General features: G+C 45.3%; 1 protein-coding gene across 1 annotated transcript; it reads left to right on the top strand.

The window, feature by feature from the left end:
- The first annotated feature begins 699 nt into the window (after positions 1–699).
- Positions 700–13260, top strand: rbl1 (retinoblastoma-like 1 (p107)). The gene is made up of 22 exons (XM_079748647.1): positions 700–950; positions 2171–2304; positions 2886–3089; positions 3239–3303; positions 3452–3580; positions 3975–4141; positions 4387–4451; positions 4701–4857; positions 4975–5141; positions 5548–5660; positions 6785–6888; positions 7050–7187; positions 7388–7552; positions 7695–7842; positions 8047–8280; positions 8488–8681; positions 9000–9176; positions 9295–9366; positions 9584–9671; positions 9909–10054; positions 10428–10595; positions 11818–13260. Exons 1-22 carry the CDS (start codon positions 789–791, stop codon positions 12013–12015), a joined length of 3195 nt encoding a protein of 1064 aa, XP_079604773.1. The 5' UTR covers positions 700–788; the 3' UTR covers positions 12016–13260.
- Positions 13261–19235: the final 5975 nt, after the last annotated feature.

Here is a 19235-nt window from a genome sequence, read left to right as displayed (position 1 = left end):
CATCATCTATCCTGCACTTAAAAAACAGCCGGCAGGTAGAAATACAGACAGACAGACAGACAGACAGACAGACAGACAGACAGACAGACAGACAGACAGACAGACAGACAGACAGACAGACAGACAGACAGACAGACAGACAGACAGACAGACAGACAGACAGACAGACAGACAGACAGACAGACAGACAGACAGACAGACAGACAGACAGACAGACAGACAGACAGACAGACAGACAGACAGACAGACAGACAGACAGACAGACAGACAGACAGACAGACAGACAGACAGACAGACAGACAGACAGACAGACAGACAGACAGACAGACAGACAGTCTGAGAGAGCCAGGCAAGCAGGAATAAAGACAGACAAGAGAAAACGAGGGAGATAGGCAATCAGACCGAGTTTAATAAACACACTGGTATTTTAAGTGAATTACTGAATCCAACGACTTAGAGTTTAACTTTCAAACCGAGGGGTGCTCCATTCTGTAACATTCCGGGATCAATTTAAATTTTAAATGACTAAATACTATGACGTGAAAAAATGTCATGGAGCACATGGAGAGACGCGGTGAAGAGACGCCCTTCCCCATTGTTTACTCGCCGCTCATTGGACGCGGCCAAGCAGATTTTCGCGCCAACGTGATGCACCCTGGGAATCGCAGTCCCGGAAGTCGGTCAGAAGGTGGTTTTTGGACCAAAACATAAGCTCGGGACTTCCTCTCTTGGACTTTGGTCTGTATAAACACGAGTTATAATTTCGGTTCTGTAAATCGGATTCACGAATGGGGGGAGACGAATCGCCGGATTCGGATTCGGGGAGGATGGATGAAAGTTCGGTCCGAAGGAGCCTGGAGACTCTGTGCCAGGAGCTGAACATGGACGAGCAGACTGCTACTGAAGCCATGGAGAACTTCACTGCAATGTGGAACACATACACACTGGAGGTATATCTGCTAATATATATATACATTTCATATATTTTTAGATATAAAAAACAGAAAACATGTTCATATATCGGGAATACAAATGCACTGTCTGCAGCTACTGTTTAAATATGTCTAGAACACACTAATACATGTTGCATTACTGTTTGAATATAACGTAGTCTAAATTTAAATGACTGAACCAAAGCACCGATTATAGTTCAATAGTTACGTATTATTTATGCATTAAGGTTAGGGTTAGTGTGTTGGTATTTGACATTCAAATTTTTTCTAAAACATCAAACCAAAGTTGACCATTACAATGGGATACACCGAAAATATAGTGAGACATTGTATTGTAATCCCTGACGGGGATTTTGGGTGTAATAGAAGAAGGTACAGGACATAATTCACACACACATTTAGTTATAGTGTTATAGTTATAGTGTGTGTGACTAACACAATGTCGATTTGATGCCGTTTTCATAACGGGCCTCATAGCAGGCCTATGTTATGACAGTTGACATGACGTGACGTGAGACATCTATGTCACACTGTTGCCTTGATCTGTTCATATCGAGAACAGGGTTTTAGTGTTATTGTTGTGTCATGTCCTGCCAATACTGTTCGTTAATCATGTAATGTGTTGGTTGATAATGTTATAATGTAAGTAGTTGATGACATGAAACAATGTGTCTGTTGATCATACAGTCCACATGTACACAAACAAATATTTTTGCCTGGTGAAGGCAATAACCCAGTTGCCTATCTGCTATGTACACCTTACAGCCTTTGTTGCAAATCAACATAAGGATGTAAATCCAGAATATATTAAGTGTTGATCCATTGCTTATCAACCTCATACATTTGCTTAGTATAGGACAACACTTCTTGAACTGACATAACTTCCGCTGATTTACGGTTGGTTATGATAGTAGCCATGTAAACACATTGACCTAACTTCCATAACCCTAACCTAATCTAATTGACCATGTTAATACAGTGCTAACCTATTTTCAGTGGACTATTACTTTCCCGTATGAAAATACACAGACCCTCCATATGCAAGTCTGGTGTGGATTTCTCTGCGTGCCTACTAAAATCTGCCTACTTGTCAGGGAGAGGCCCTGATTGACATGCAAACACAACCAATCACGGAATGTACGCAACGTATCAAGCGTTGAGGTTGCCATGGTTACGTGACCTAACTTCTGTTGACTAACCGCTATACTCGACCTCAGGGGGAGGTGGTCCACTGGCTGGCGTGTTCGCTGTACGCAGCGTGCAGGAAGAGCTCCGTCCCCACGGTGGGCCGGGGTCTGATGGAGGGGAACTGTGTCTCCCTCACCAGGATCCTGCGCACAGCCAAACTCAGGTAGACCATGCAACACACATCCACGCCAACCGCCAAATTCAGGCAGTGGGTAGCAAACTCGCACGCATGGCTGCGGCTCACCGACCAAGAATTAGAAGATTTAAGGGTTTGACGAGGGTCATGATGGGCGTTTGCACCGGAAGAGTAACTGTTTAGGTCGAGGCAAGAAGTGGTGCACTGTACAGGGAACCAGATTTCTGATCCACACATACATTTCTCCATGGAACGGAACATGGAACATGGAACGGATCCCATTCCCGTTCGTGGACCTTATTTGGAACTACCAAAAATAGGTTCAAGGGGTTCTATAGTTTGGAAAGAGAGGATGGCAAAAAATAGCTTCCTACTACCGTTTACTCCTGGTGTGCATTGTGCAACACCCACCGTTGATGACGTATCCTTGATAACCCACATCCTTGATTCTGTTCCTCCTCAGTCTGATCTAGTTCTCCTCTTCCTCCTCAGTCTGATCCAGTTCTCCTCTTCCTCCTCAGTCTGATCCAGTTCTCCTCTTCCTCCTCAGTCTGATCCAGTTCTCCTCTTCCTCCTCAGTCTGATCCAGTTCTCCTCTTCCTCCTCAGTCTGATCCAGTTCTTCTCAAAGATGAGGAAGTGGGCAGACATGTCCAACCTGCAGCAGGACTTCAGGTTGCGCATGGACAGCTTGGAGCGTAACTTTGAGGTTTCCACGGTGATATTCCGCAAGTTTGAACCGATCTTCATGGACGTGTTCCAGGACCCACAGGGAGCAGAGCCTCCCAGGCAGCCACGCAGCAGGAAACACAGGTACAACACAACACACACACACACACACACACACACACACACACACACACACACACACACACACACACACACACACACACACACACACAGTGTTGTGCTACAGGTATAAACGGCCATTCCTGTTGGATCTCCCCTCTTCTCTCTCCCAGACGGCGGCCGTGCCACATCACGGATGTGTTCAAGTTCTGCTGGACTCTGTTTGTCTGCACTAAAGGTACACAAGCACACACGCACACACAGATCACCAATGGTTAACATGTCAAGAGGTTACCATGGTAATGATCGGAGGGTACCATGGGGACGACAGGATGTTGTAGGAGGAACACCGCCCAATCGTGTGTGTGTGTTTGTGTGTGCTACAGGGAACTTCCCTATGATCGCTGATGACCTGGTGAACTCGTACCACCTCCTGCTGTGTTGTCTGGACCTGGTGTTCTCCAACGCTAGTCTCTGCTCCCACCGGGCCAACCTCATCAACCCTGCATTCACTGGTAGGCGGGGGAGTTTATGTCGCTGTGTGTGTCTTAGTGCTAGTGCATTAGTGCTGTCTACGACCTAGAATCCCATTAGTCTACTGAAAGCAATCAATCCTGGATTCCATATTCATCAATCAAAGACGTATCTTCAACTTTTGTTCAAGATTTACGTTAGTGGAAGATGCCATAAGTGGCGACTCTCAAACTACCACCCCCGTAGTGCTAAGTGGCTATAGATTATACTTTCAGTTTTAGTTTCCGGGTGTTCCTGGCGGGCAGCATTATTTTAAAACAGCAAGTTAATGTTGGAGAAAAAGATTATTTAGATTTCTACATCAATGGTCCTGGGGAGGCTATAGGTGACCAAAGAATTGGACCACTGTGTATTTATCACCATGTATGTGTCTAGCTGGTCTTCCAGCCCAGCGTGCCGAGGGGCTGTCTTCCCCAGAGAAGGATACCACCCCGTGTGTCTTGGAGCGCCTCTGTGAGCAGCACGATGGCCTGGTGATGGAGGCCAAGAGCATCAAACAGCACTACTTCAGACCCTACATGCACCGGCTCTTCAGCAGACAGGTCCCCACAAAACCCCCATAGTCCTCACTACACACCTCACTACTTCAGACCCTATATGTACCGACTCTTCAGCTGACAGGTTCCCACGAAACACACATGCATGCACGCACACCAAAACACCCCACAGCATACCATTCATTCATAATAACCTTGCTCCACACTCAACTCCAGTGTTGCCATTCTCTCTCCGATGATATGGTGTTACGACCGACCATCACTTAACCTGCGTTCTTCTCCTGTGACAGATTCTGAAAGGAAATGATGACCTGCTTACGGAAGTACTGGACCCCCAGAACTTTATTGACAACAAGTAAGTCACAGCTTTATTCACAACAAGTCACAGCTTTACTCATGTGTATGTTGGATTTGAAAATATAAACTTTAGCAGTTTATAATTGAGTTTATACATGTTATAAAGTATCACCTTTATAACGTGTTTATACATGTTATTATACATGTTATAAAGTTTCAACTTTATAACATGTCAGAAATTGGTAAATCTATATAGATATCTGTATGAATGACCAAGTTGACTGTGTCTGTGTGTCTGTGTGTGTAGTAAGGCCATCAACAGGGAGTACGAGGAGTATGTGCTGACGGTGGGTGATTTTGACGAGCGTGTGTTCCTGGGGGCCGATGCCGACGAGGAGATAGGAACGCCCCGGAAGGCCCCACTGGAACCCCCTACAAACCCCCTGCAGCAGCACGTACAGAAGGTACACGCACAGACAGACAGACACTAGCACATACACATTTTCTAAAATCTTTAATTACATGCCTCTGACTTATTATTCATCCCTCTCCCTCCCTGCCTCCCTCCCTCCCTCCCCCAGTCAGCGTCTCTTGCTCCCTCGACCCCCCTGACGGGGCGGGGCTACCTCAAGGAGAAGGAGCTGCTCGTCACGCCCGTTTCCTCGGCAACGCAGAGTGTAACCCGGTTACAGAGCATGGTGGCGGGACTGCGGACAACCCCCAGCGAACATCTCATCAGCATCTTCAAGTGAGTCTCTCTCTCTCGATGTCGCTCTCTTTCACTGTCGCTATCTCTCTCTCACACAATGCCTCTCCCTTCCGCTATCTCTTACTTTCAAGAGTGACTCCTTCTCACTCTTGCTGTGAGATTCATCTCCAGGTCACGTAACCAGGCTTGTCTGTTTAAATGCCTGAATTCATGAATTCATGCCTACATGAATTCCCTGGTACGGGGGAACCAGGTTTCACTCTACTTTTCAGTATGCATGTAAATGCACTAACCGTCTGTCTTTTTCTCTTTCCCTCTTTCTTTGTCCTTCTCTTTTACTCTGTCTGCCAAATCTAGCTTGCCCTCTCCAATATGGTGTGTGCTGTAATCAAAGTTTCTTTGATTGATGATCGATTAACAGTTTGTTTTGTGATGACCCCAAAAGGTCGTGTTCCAGTGACCCTACCGAGACCATCCTTTGCAGGGTGAAGACACTGGGACAGACCTTCAAAGACCACTACACCAGAGACACGGACAACACGCCTGGATCACACATAGGTAACATTACACTTTACTTTGCTACACTACACCGCACTGTTTTCTCTACAATGCACGGACAGGGTGAAGACACTGGGACAGACCTTCAAAGACCACTACACTAGAGACACGGACAACACACCTGGATTACACATAGGCAACACTTAGGGCTGGGTGATTAATCCAATTTTGATCACGATTTTGATTTTAGCGTCAAACGATCACAAAATTAACAATCAGGTTTTTCTATATTTTTTTTATTTTTTTTATTTAATGTTTTATAGAAAGGGCAAAACTACGGAACCCGTAAAGGGACATGGGGTAAAAAAAATGTTTGATGTTTCTCGTAAGCACGAGAAAGCATCTGGTGCGCACAAGAAAGTATCTCGTGAGCACGAGAAAATATGTCGTGCGCACGAGAAAGAATCTGGTGAGCACGAGAAAGTATCGTACGCATATCACTGGTAGTGTCACTGGCACAAACACACACACACACACACACACACTTACACACACTTACACACACACACTGATATGCGTTCGATACTTTCTCGTGCTCACAAGATACTTTCTTGTGCACACCAGATACATTCTCGTGCACACCAGATACATTCTCGTGCGCACCAGATACTTTCTCGTGAGCACCAGATACTTTCTCGTGCTCAAGAGAAACGTTAACAATTTTTTTTTTTACCCCATGTCCCTTTACGGGTTCCGTACAAAACAGCTGGATACATATTTGTATATTATTTTAGATTGGAACAATTTTTTTTTGACCACTTTGTGTAGGCAAAATTTCTAAGTTCTCAGTTAAAAAGTTTTTTGGGAGAGACATGCTGAATAAATACAACATGTTTTAAAACTCAAAAATAATCGTTTGAATAATCGTGATTTCAATATTTACCAAAATAATCGTGATTATGATTTTTCCCATAATCTAGCAGCCCTAGCAACACTACACTGTGCTACACTACACTAGAGGCCCGAAAAACACAGCCGGATCACCCGTAGATAACACCACACCATACCATGCTAGACTGCATTACACTAGAGACATGGAAAACACAGCCGGATCACACATAGATAACACTTCGCCATGTTATGTAAAACAGGGCGTTAGTATGACCCCTCATGTTGTGTTTCAGATTTTGCTGAGAAGCGTCTGAAGCTGGCTGAGATCCTGTACTTCAAGGTCCTGGAGAACGTCATGGTGCAGGAGACCAAACGTCTCCCAGGGAAGGACATGACCGTAGGTCTCCCTGTCTCTCTACCTACCAATCTCTCTCTGTCTATCTATCTGTCTCTAACGTGTGTGTGTGTGTGTGTGTGTGTGTGTGTGTGTGTGTGTGTGTGTGTGTGTGTGTGTGTGTGTGTGTGTGTGTGTGTGTGTGTGTGTGTGTGTGTGTCTAGGTTCTACTGGGTCAGGAGTTGTTCCACAGCTCCCTGTTGGCCTGCTGTCTGGAGGTGGTGCTGTTCTCCTACAGCTCCCAGAGAACCTTCCCCTGGATCACCTCCACTCTCAGCCTGCCCCCTTTCTACTTCTTTAAGGTATCAAACCTACACAGTACTATCAGTGCCAACACAGAACTAATACTTTACACAGTACTATCAGTACCACCACAGTGCTAATACTTCACACAGTACTAACAGTACCAAACAGTACTAATACTTTGCACAGTTCTAACAGAGTGCCAACGCAGTACCATCCCAGTTCTGATACAGTACACGGCACTTGCACTTGTCTCCAGGTGATCGAGGTGTTCATCCGTGCCGAGGAGGGTCTCTCCAGGGACATGGTGAAACACCTGAACTCCATTGAGGAGCAGGTCCTGGAGAAGGAGGCGTGGACCCGGGACTCTGCCCTGTGGACTGCCCTGGAGGCTTCTGGACACCAGGTCCCGACCGTAGAGGAGGTTTGTGAACATTAATGCTGTCGTAGACACTAATACTGTAATGTACACACCCTGGAGACACGCACACGCACACACACACGTCAGTCCGTCCAGCCGTCTCACTCTCTGGGGCTCTGTCTACCTGTCTGTTTTGTCCCTCCAGGTGAACTTCTCCGCTTGTCTGGACGGTGGTCCAGGAGCGGCCGGAGGTTCTGGTCCGTCCTCCTCCCACCTCCCCCTTGTGGCGCAGTCCCCCCTCGCCCACCCCCGCATCCGCCAGGTCCGCACCGGCCTGGGCAGCGCCCGCAAAGGTAGCACACACACCTGGATACAATACGCATATATATGACATACCGCTCTCTCCCTGTCAGACGCACCTTTCTCTCTACAATAGGACATACCGTGTAATCTCTCTCTCTCTCTCTCTCTCTCTCTCTCTCTCTCTCTCTCTCTCTCTCTCTCTCTCTCTCTCTCTCTCTCTCTCTCTCTCTCTCTCTCTTCCCCCCCCATGCCAGATGTCCCTACCTCGCCCCTCTCCGTCCACGACCGCTTCAGCTCGCCCGCCGCCGGCAGCGCTAAGCGCCGGCTCTTCGGAGACGACCCCCCAGCGACCCCGTCGTCCGGGGCGACGGCCGCCGTGCCCTCTCCCGCCAAGCGGCTGGTGTTCGGCACGATGGGGACCCTGAAGATAGGGCCCCCCGGGGGCCAGACCACCCTGGTGACCGTCCACCCAGGTGGCCTACTGCAAGGTACACGCGATACCTCATTCGCGTCACCTTTTTGACCGTTTTGTGGATTTCATTTAAATGGATTCAAAGATAATTAGTGGCGAAATGGACACACAATAAGCCCATAATGACGTATCTCCCCCAGAGCCGCTGCCCCCTCCCTGCGTGTGTGTTGGTTGGAAATGACTTCATGTAGTCGTGTGTGCATGTTTGTTTCTATGTCCCCAGGTATGAACAGCAACGGTAACATCACGTTGCTCCAGCTCCAGCCCAGTCCAGGCCCCCAGAACGGACCAATCACAGCCCAGTTCCTTCTGACCACATCCCCGAGCCGTGTCAGCGCCGGCCCCGCGGCCTCGGAGCCCCCCCCAGGGAGCACCCGGCCCCGACGCACAGGCTCCCTAGCGCTGTTCTTCAGGAAGGTACGCACGCCTGCTGGTCGGGGCGCCGCGGCTCGGGAGGTAGAGCGGGTTGATGGGCTACCTGAAGGTTGCTAGTATGATCCACAGCGCCTTCCAGATGGCGAGGTTTCTCTAAACCTAGCAAGATGCCTAACCCTACACACACACACACACACACACACACACAGACACTGACACACAGACACAAAGACACTGACACACACAGACACAAAGACACTGACACACACACACTGACACACACAGCTTCTCTATTCATCCCAGAATTATGATTTGTCCTTTTAAATTGACCACTTTTACCTCATTTTGTGTGTGTGCCAGGTGTACCACCTTGCCAGCGTGCGTCTGAGGGACCTGTGCGTGAAGCTGGACGTGTCCTCGGAGCTGCGCGGGAAGATATGGACGTGTTTTGAGCACGCGGTCGTCCACTGCTCTGAGATGATGAAGGACCGACACCTCGACCAACTGCTGCTGTGTAGCGTCTACATCGTCTCCAAGGTACACACACATACATATACCCGCACACTCACAGACAAACGTGTACGAACACACACTGGTGTATTGCAAATATATAAGCAGTCAAACAGCTCTCTTCCTTCTCCTCCTCCTCCTGCAGATCACCAGGGAAGGTCACTCCTTCCAGGACATCATGAAGTGTTACCGCAGTCAGCCACAAGCTAACAGCCACGTAAGATTGATAAGCTGCCTCACCGCTACATGAAATAAACAAGTGTTCCATTAGCTAGCATACAGACATACAGACGCAAGCTAACAGCCACGTAATATACACACATGGTTGGATTTATGTACCATACACTCATTCTACGCGCGTAAACATTATATATTGTAGTGGTTGGATTATGTGCTTGTTTGTAATGTGTGTGTGTGTATGTGTGTGTGTGTAGGTGTATCGTAGTGTACTGTTGAGTCACACCTCTAAAGACCAGGGAGCAGATGAGAACATGGAGATAGATCCTGCCTCTGGTGGAGAATGTAAGACACACAAACCTACCCCCACACATGCACCACTGTACACAAAAAAACACTCACACGCACCACTGTGCATACGCACACACTGCGCGCAAACACACACCCTGCGCAATCACACACACAACAAACCTGAATGTTGTTTTATTCTTAGTTTTTATAAAATGTTCCCCTTTCACATTCTTTAAACTAGACGCTCACACTTCCAATGATAAACCCTCTCTCTTGTATGTTTCCCCCTAGCGGCAGAGAAGGCCAATCAGGGCTCAGGAGAGGCGGGCCCTGACCAACCAGTGGAGGAGCGGGGTGACCTCATCCAGTTCTATAACACTGTGTTCGTACTGAAGATGAAGAGCTTCGCTTTGAGATACGCAACACATGACAACAGGGTACACGCAAACACACGCATGGACACGCACACGTGCGACATCAGGGTAGACACACACATGGACACGCGTGTACACGGAAGCACGACAAAAGGGCAAACACACACACGCGCTCCCAGGGGCCCAATTTATCCTATTATTGTACATAATCTGAGTCAGAATTCCTCATAATAGTTTGAGGGATGCTCCATTAAAAATGGAGTGATATGTAATTTGTGTGTGTTATATGGAATATGTGTGTAATATATAATATGTGTGGAATGTATAATGTGTGTGTAATTTATAATGTGTGTAATATATAATGTGTTTGTAATGTATAATATGTGTGTTATATATAATGTGTGTGTCATTTATAATGTGTGTGTGTATCCTACAGGCGGACGCGCCCCCTCTCTCGCCCTTCCCCTCGGTGAGAGCCCAGCCCCTCTCTCCTCGCCGCGTCTCCCAGAGACACTCCCTCTACGTCTCCCCCCACAAGAGCGCCTCCCCCTCCTGCTCCTCCCCCAACCCCTACACCTACCGCTTCAACCGCAGCCCCTCCAAGGTACACACACACACACACACACACACACACACACACACACACACACACACACACACACACACACACACACACACACACACACACACACACACACACACACACACACACACACGTAGCTGCCTAAAACCAGGACTGGATGAAGTTTCCTGAAACGCTGTATCCATTCTCTTCTCTTAAGGTACGGCCACACTGAACGCGTTACGCACGTAACCTGACGCTTGGTCGTTGCGTGTCACAAAAATGGTTCAACGCGCCTAACGCGCCTGCGCAGCTAGATGAGCCCGCGCAGCGGAGGTGTCTTGCTTCGCCCTGAAGGGGCTTATTTTCGATAATGACCGGCAACATTCTATACATTATCCCGCTTATTACACGGCTACTTGCCAAAACGAAAAAATAACTTTTTACAATTTATTCGTTACCAGCATTCGTAGTGTTGATTAGCAGAGAAATAGTCCCCCAAAGACGTTGACGTCGCTTAGCAACCGAAGACGCTGGGGTTGACAAGTTACCGGACTACTACCCATGCAAGTGAATGGAGAGTTCCACGGCATTGAGAAGACCCATGTAACAAAGGCCTATAATATTTCTGTTTATGGCATAGATTTCTCCTCAGACTAGGCCAATAAAGCAATGATTTAAAAAAAAAAAAAAAGAAACGCTCGATCAAAGGCCCGCCCGAGGATAGTGGTGGGAAATATCTGCCCGACCCGGCCCGCGGGTCGGCTCGGGCTCGGGCCCGGGCAGAGAATCTAAACTCTAGTGCATGACATCCTCCGTAGGCGCTCACAGCTGGGTGAGTTTCACCACCTCCTCATCGTTTCAGCACACACTGAAACGATGACTTGGTCGTCCATGTTCTTTCTGCTTCTGTGCGTCCTCCATCTCTCTGCCAGTGACATCGGGTCAAGCTCAACGCTGATTGGCTATCGCGGCTAAGCGCCACGCGTTGGCGCGTCAAAAGTTCAATTTTTTGAACTCCGCGGGTTGGTGCGTTGGGCGCGTTATTTAGGTGCGTAAAATGCGTCTAACTCGCTGCTTTAGCGCGTGTAACGCATCTACGCGCCTAAACCAATGGTTCCCTATGCAAAAATGCAGATTTTCAATGCCTCTAACGCGCGTTACGCGTTCAGTGTGACCGTACCTCTAGTCTTTCATTTTCTCACCCGTCCTTCCATCTCTCTAATTTTCTCGCCCGTCCTCCCTCTCTCCCCACCACTACCAGGAGCTGTCAGACATCAACAAGATGTTGCGTCAGGGCTGCGTGAGCCGGAAGCGGGCGTTCACCATGGAGGGGGAGGTGATGATGTCATCGGCGTGCGACTCCCCCACAAAGAGGGCGTGTCCCGAGGGAGGCGGTGGCAGCCCGGACGTCCTTTTGAAGAGACTACAGGATGTAGTGTCAGAGAGACAGAGTCTGTAGACAGACAGGCAGACGACTGGAGAGAAGGACAGATGGGGAGACAGACCGACAGATGGAGTGAAGGCAGCGAGGGAGACAGGGGTAGAGACAGACAAACATGGAGACACAGACTGACAGACAGACTGACATACAGGCGGAGAGACTTGACAAGAAGACACAGGTTTCCATGAAGACAAACAGACAGACAAACAGACAGAATAGACAGACAAGTGTAGAGACGGACGGAAAATATGTTGTGTCAGAGAGATAGTCTGTAGACATACAGGCCGACAGGTAGGGAACTGACAGACACAGAAACAGGCGGATGGATTAACGGATGGACAGACAGAGTGTCAGTCCTTCTATGTCTGATTGTGTCTACACCTATGTAATGCCGAGACCTTACAGTCTCTGCCATGTACAGTAACAGACAGGCTGCTGTAGAGGGTCATGTACAGTAACAGACCGACTGCTGTAGAGGGTCATGTACAGTAACACACTGTGGAGTCATGTACAGTAACAGACCGACTGCTGTAGTGTCGTGTACAGTAACACACTGTGGAGTCATGTACAGTAACAGACAGGCTGCTGTAGTGTCGTGTACAGTAACACACTTGTGGAGTCATGTACAGTAACAGACAGGCTGCTGTAGTGTCGTGTACAGTAACACACTGTTGTGGAGTCATGTACAGTAACAGACAGGCTGCTGTAGAAAGTCATATACAGTAACAGACCGACTGCTGTAGAGGGTCATGTACAGTAACAGGCTGACTGCTGTAGAGTGTGATGTACACTTACTGGAGTGTTGAGGACTGGAGCATTTCCATCCATTTTACCTGTATCATAGCCCTGCCTGTATTTTACCTGTAATATACCTGTATTTTTACGATTTGTAATTTTCTAGTGAGTAAGAGAAGCTGAATGGTCCTTGTTTTCGCCTGTGAAGCGAGATGTATTGTAAAGCTTGTTTTAGCTCTAAGAGATAATCCGACCAACCATTTACTACATTTTAGTGATGTTTATAAAGATGGGTGCTATTTTACATATTTCTACTTTTGGGTGTTCGTTTTTGTAGATAAAAAGGTACATTTGGTTTTAATTTTAATATTTTCAAGGGTTGGATTTTTGTTTTTAATTATATTGCCACAAAGCAATATTAATATTGTCCCTTGTGTGTTTTATGGTCCAGAACACATCTTATTTTCTTTCAATGAACACACCATTATGTTTTAAAATAACATATTGTTTTGTATAGAGACTAACTCATATCACTGGGTTGTTAATTAAAAATGTTAATGAATCTGAAACTGGGCATTGATTTTTAATCCAAAGGATGACATGCAAAAGTAACATTTTATTTACTTTTTGGTCCAGCATGGTATTTGGGAACCAAAGACCATATGGCTAGAGGCTAGCTGCTTGCAAGATATGCGGTTTACTCCTGGTAGAAGATAAATGCTAACAATGCTTAAAGGATATTTTTCACATCATGCTATCTACACAAATTATATAGCATATGAAAGCTAAGACTCAAAGGAGTCCAAATATAAAAGCCTCATTATTTTGTGTGCTTATTTCGATGAACTAGATATGAAGGAATAGGGTCAATAACATAACCTTTTCCAAGTTACTGCACACACTATCAGAACAGCTCGGCTATTCTATATTTTATCTCAAATGAAATGTATTCAAACTTGACCATTAGCTTTTTGTTTAACTTCACTTTATTTGTTTCCAACCATTTTACATTTGTTAAATGCTATGCATGTTTACATTTTTTACTCTATTTAGACTGTTCAGATCCCTTCACTTGATATAAGCCATTTAACAAGTCTTTATGTCTGACTATTTGGCTTTACTAAAATATATTTTCAACTTCACTTTGCACTACAACACTCACCGCATTTTCTGCAGGAAATGCATTTTCTATTTTTCCCACAAGAGGGGGTGGTTAGTGTACATTTGGGGTTTTAAACAGCTAGTTCTGTTTTTTTAAGTATTTTATTTATAGATTTTCAATTTGAAAAACAAAGAATGACAAAGATACAATGTAACACAAACCCACCCCATCCCACCCACCAAGGCTCAAGAAAAGAAAAAACAAAAAAACAAAACAAACAAACACAAACAAACAGTAGAGGTAGGTACACAAAACATAGTTACAAACGTTTCCTGTATATCACTTTGCAATGCTCAAAATGAGAATATCCTGTAACGTTATACCACATATATCATCATGACATACATCAGTAGATCCAGTTGGCAGTACATTGATATGTAAAGAATTACATCATGTGAAGGATACATTTTCAACAAATTCTATAAAGGGGGCCCAGGTTTTAATGTATCTGTCCCGTAAATTACTCTGATTATATCTTAACTTCTCTAATGGGATCACAGAGAGTACCTCTTTGACCCAGTGTCTAAACGAGGGGGGTGTTACAGACTTCCAGAGCAAAAGAATTTGTCTCCGGGCTAGTAGTGTTATAAATGCTACAGCATTTACCTGGGGGACAGCAAATTGTTCTTCTGATGGGAATACTACGAAAATAGCAACTGTTGGATCGGGCTTCACTGTTCTGTCACAAATGGAGGAGATTGCTTCAAAGACCCTGACCCAGAAGTTATTAAGCGAATTGCAAGACCAAAACATATGACCTAATTAAGCTGAACTGTGGCCACACCTCAGACACACAGGATTGGTGCCAGGATATATTTTGGCCAGTTTCTCTGGTGAATAATGCAACCGATGCACAATTTTAAATTGAATAAGACCGTGTTTTAAGCATAAAGAGGTGGTATGTATGCGTTTTAAGCTACATTGCCATGTCTCGTCAGACAGTGCAACACCTAGGTCCTCTTCCCATGCCAGTCTGGCATTGTCCCACTGAGGGGGGCTAATGCCTAGTACTGTTTTGTAAATTTTAGACACCCTTTTTTCCAACATAGGGTCTAGGTCCAGTATGATATCGGTTGCATTTTTAGGGGGTAAGGAGGGAAATGGGAAGTGTTTCCTGGCAAAACTACGTACCTGTAAGTACCTGAAAAAGTGATTGTTGGGAAGGTTGTTATCTTTTTGTAGCATATTAAATGAAGCAAATGTGCCTTCAACGAAGAGGTCACCAAAAAACACTAAACCATTCCTATGCCACACTTGAAAGGCAGTGTCAATCTGAGATGGAGGAAACAAATGGTTGTTTGCTAGCGGGAGCAAAGTAATTGCCTGACTGAAATGAAAATGTTTCCTGAATTGGAACCATATTTTAAGAGTGTTTTTGACAACTGGGCTCAAACCTTGAAGACTTACGCTGACAGGTAAGGTGCCAATCAGGATAGATATGGGTGAGAGTGGAGAATTGGAATTAAGTTCCATAGAAGCCCATGCTGGCCCTACTTTGTTTTCGTGGGTAGATATCTAGTAATTCAGCTTGGAAATGTTAGCTGACCAGTAATAAAATAAAAAAAAATTGGCAGACCCAGTCCTCCTGCCCCCTTAGGCATCTCCAGGTAAGCTCTTTTAATACGTGGAGTGGAGTTGTTCCAAATAAAGGAGGTAATAGTGCTATTCAACACTTTGAACCAGGACTTGGTTAATATGATGGGGATCATCTGAAATAAATATAAGAATCGAGGCAGAATTGTCATCTTTACTGTGTTTACTCGGCATGCCAGTGTAACAGGGAGTGCAGACCATCTTTGGAAATCCTGTTTGGTGCGCTCCAGCAACAGTTTAAAATGACACTCGTATAGGTCTTTGTATTGTCGTGTAACCCTTATGCCCAAATAAGTGAAGGACCTGTGCTCCAATTTAAAAGGGAAGATTACTATAATTAATGGAAATTGCCAGTTGATTAATAGGAAAAAGTGAACTCTTTGAGAAGTTTAGTCTGTAGCCAGATAGTTTTCCAAATTGATGTAATACGTCTGAGCTTAGGGATCGATTCTGCTGGGTTGGAAATGTAGAGCAGAAGGTCGTCTGCATATAGCGAAACTTTATGTATTACCTGGTTCCTAACAATACCTGGAATATCCTGTTGTATCCTCAGCGCTACAGCAAGAGGTTCAATGGCTAAGTCAAATAGAAATGGTGAGAGGCAGCACCCCTGTCGAGTTCCTCTTCGCAGCATGAACGGGCTGGACCTGATCTGGTTAGTGCGTACTGAAGCTGTTGGCGAGGTATACAATATTTTAATCCATGAAATGAGAGACGTACCAAACCCAAACCCATCCAACACCATGAACAGGTAATTCCACTCAACACACTCGAAGGCCTTCTCCGCGTCAAGGGAGAGCAGAACCTCCGGCTGACGGGCTGAGGGAGAAGAGTAGAGAATATTGAACAGCCGTCGCATGTTATAGAATGACTGCCTCCCCGGTATAAAGCCTGTTTGATCGGGATCAATGATGTTAGGTATCACCGTCTCTAAGCGACGGGCCAGCACCTTAGTGAGGATTTTGTAATCACAGCATAACAGGCTAATAGGGCGATAGGAACCACACTCCAAGGGATCTTTGTCTTTTTTCAGTAGGACCGATTTAGTTGCCTGAGTCATGGTTAGAGGTAGTTTCCCTACTGTGATGATTTCCTTGAACAGAGAGTTCAGAATAGGTACCAGCTTGTGTGAGAATAACTTGTAGAACTCTATAGGAAACCCGTCAGGTCCGGGTGCTTTCCCACTCTGCATAGAACTTATTGCCTGTGATATTTCTATAGTTGTTATAGGGGCATCGAGGGAGGCTTGGTCTTCTGTACTAATTTTTGGTAATTCTAGGCCATCTAGAAAGGCTTGGGTTTCGGCTGCGTTCATGGAGGATTGCGATGTGTAGAGTTCTTCATAGTATGCCTTAAATTGGTCATTTATGATCTGGGGATGTGTGGAGGTCGAGCCTGGTGAAACACGGATTTCAGGAATTGCACTACGCGCTGCTGCCTGTCTAAGTTGATAACATAGTAATTTTCCTGCCTTTTCGCCGTGTTCATAATATGATTGCTTTGTTTTAAGTAGCAACCGTTCTGTCTGTTTTATGGAGAGGTTGTCATATTCTTTTTTCAACAATAGCCGTTCTTTATGAAGATCAGGTGTGAAATCATGAGATAATTCGTCGTCAATGTCTGATATCTGCTGGGTTAGTTCTGTAAGACGCTTGGTCCGTTCTCTTTTTCTTTGAGCTGCATATGAAATGATCTGTCCTCTGAGGTAGGCCTTGAGTGACTCCCATATAGTAGCATATGACATTCCAGGGGTGCTGTTGATCTCTAGGTAAAGGTCAATTTTGTTAGAAATTAGTTTTTGAAATGACTTATTTGTTAATAAAAGTGGGTCAAGTTGCCATGAACGCTGTGGGATTGTTTGGAAATGACATGTCTAATTGAACAGGACTGTGTTCAATTACAGCATGTTATGCTGTGTGTAATCACAGCATAACAGGCTAATAGGGCGATAGGAACCACACTCCAAGGGATCTTTGTCTTTTTTCAGTAGGACCGATATAGTTGCCTGAGTCATGGTTAGAGGTAGTTTACCTACTGAGATGATTTCCTTGAACAGAGAGTTCAGAATAGGTACCAGCTTGTGTGAGAATAACTTGTAGAACTCTATAGGAAACCCGTCAGGTCCGGGTGCTTTCCCACTCTGCATAGAACTTATTGCCTGTGATATTTCTATAGTTGTTATAGGGGCATCGAGGGAGGCTTGGTCTTCTGTACTAATTTTTGGTAATTCTAGGCCATCTAGAAAGGCTTGGGTTTCGGCTGCGTTCATGGAGGATTGCGATGTGTAGAGTTCTTCATAGTATGCCTTAAATTGGTCATTTATGATCTGGGGATGTGTGGAGGTCGAGCCTGGTGAAACACGGATTTCAGGAATTGCACTACGCGCTGCTGCCTGTCTAAGTTGATAACATAGTAATTTTCCTGCCTTTTCGCCGTGTTCATAATATGATTGCTTTGTTTTAAGTAGCAACCGTTCTGTCTGTTTTATGGAGAGGTTGTCATATTCTTTTTTCAACAATAGCCGTTCTTTATGAAGATCAGGTGTGAAATCATGAGATAATTCGTCGTCAATGTCTGATATCTGCTGGGTTAGTTCTGTAAGACGCTTGGTCCGTTCTCTTTTTCTTTGAGCTGCATATGAAATGATCTGTCCTCTGAGGTAGGCCTTGAGTGACTCCCATATAGTAGCATATGACATTCCAGGGGTGCTGTTGATCTCTAGGTAAAGGTCAATTTTGTTAGAAATTAGTTTTTGAAATGACTTATTTGTTAATAAAAGTGGGTCAAGTTGCCATGAACGCTGTGGGATTGTTTGGAAATGACATGTCTAATTGAACAGGACTGTGGTCGGAGATCACTATTGCGTGATACTGGCAGTTAGTTACCAGAGAGATGGTCCTGTGATCAATCAAATAAAAATCTATTCGTGAATATGAAAGATGGACTGGCGAGAAAAATGAAAACTGTCTAGCAGTGGGATTGGAGTGTCTCCACGGGTCAAATAATTTGTAAGACTCCATAAACCGACAAAATTAGTGCACTCGATTTGGACATAGATTTGCTTTGTCTGTGGCTAGACTTGTCTAGTGTTGGCTGTAGCGTACAGTTGAAATCTCCCCCTAATATTAGCAAATGTGAGTTAAGATCAGGGAGTTTACCTATGAGGCAGTTCTTTGTTTTTTAAAGGTTTTCGTTGTACTTCATCAGAAACATTTAGTGTTCCATCTCGCGGAGGAGGGGGGAAAAAAATCATTCTTGTGCTCAAAAAAACTACTTTCTGCAGTGTTGTCATACAATCTGAAGGCGTGAGGGGTTGAATCGTTTGACACCGCGTTTCTCTGAGACAGGTCATCTCTGAAAACTTCACAGACAGACAGGCTGCTGTATAGAGTCATGTACAGTAAGGCATTATCTCGGGTCCAAGGCGTCACCTTCTTCGGTGGTGGTTCAAAGTAAAACAGAACTGTCAAAAGTATCATTAAAACGCCCCACATTTAGGCAAACACATAGTTTACAGCCTACAGTAATGGTGAATACATCTTTTAAATCATTCTAATGATGACATAGTAATGTTTATGAGCAGAACAGTGTTTAATGTGAGGAAGGTCTATCTTATTGGTGTGTGATAGGGAGTCCAGATACTCTTTCTTTCTCTCTGTCGTGTTTCTTTCTCTGTATCTCTCTCGACCTCTACATGTTGCTCTCACTCTTTCGACGAGTGAAACCAAAATTTTGAACATACACATTT

The sequence above is a fragment of the Pollachius pollachius genome (genome assembly GCF_949987615.1).
Source record: "Pollachius pollachius genome assembly, chromosome: 12".
Lineage (NCBI taxonomy): Eukaryota > Metazoa > Chordata > Actinopteri > Gadiformes > Gadidae > Pollachius > Pollachius pollachius.
This window is presented reverse-complemented; position numbering and strand designations above follow the sequence as displayed.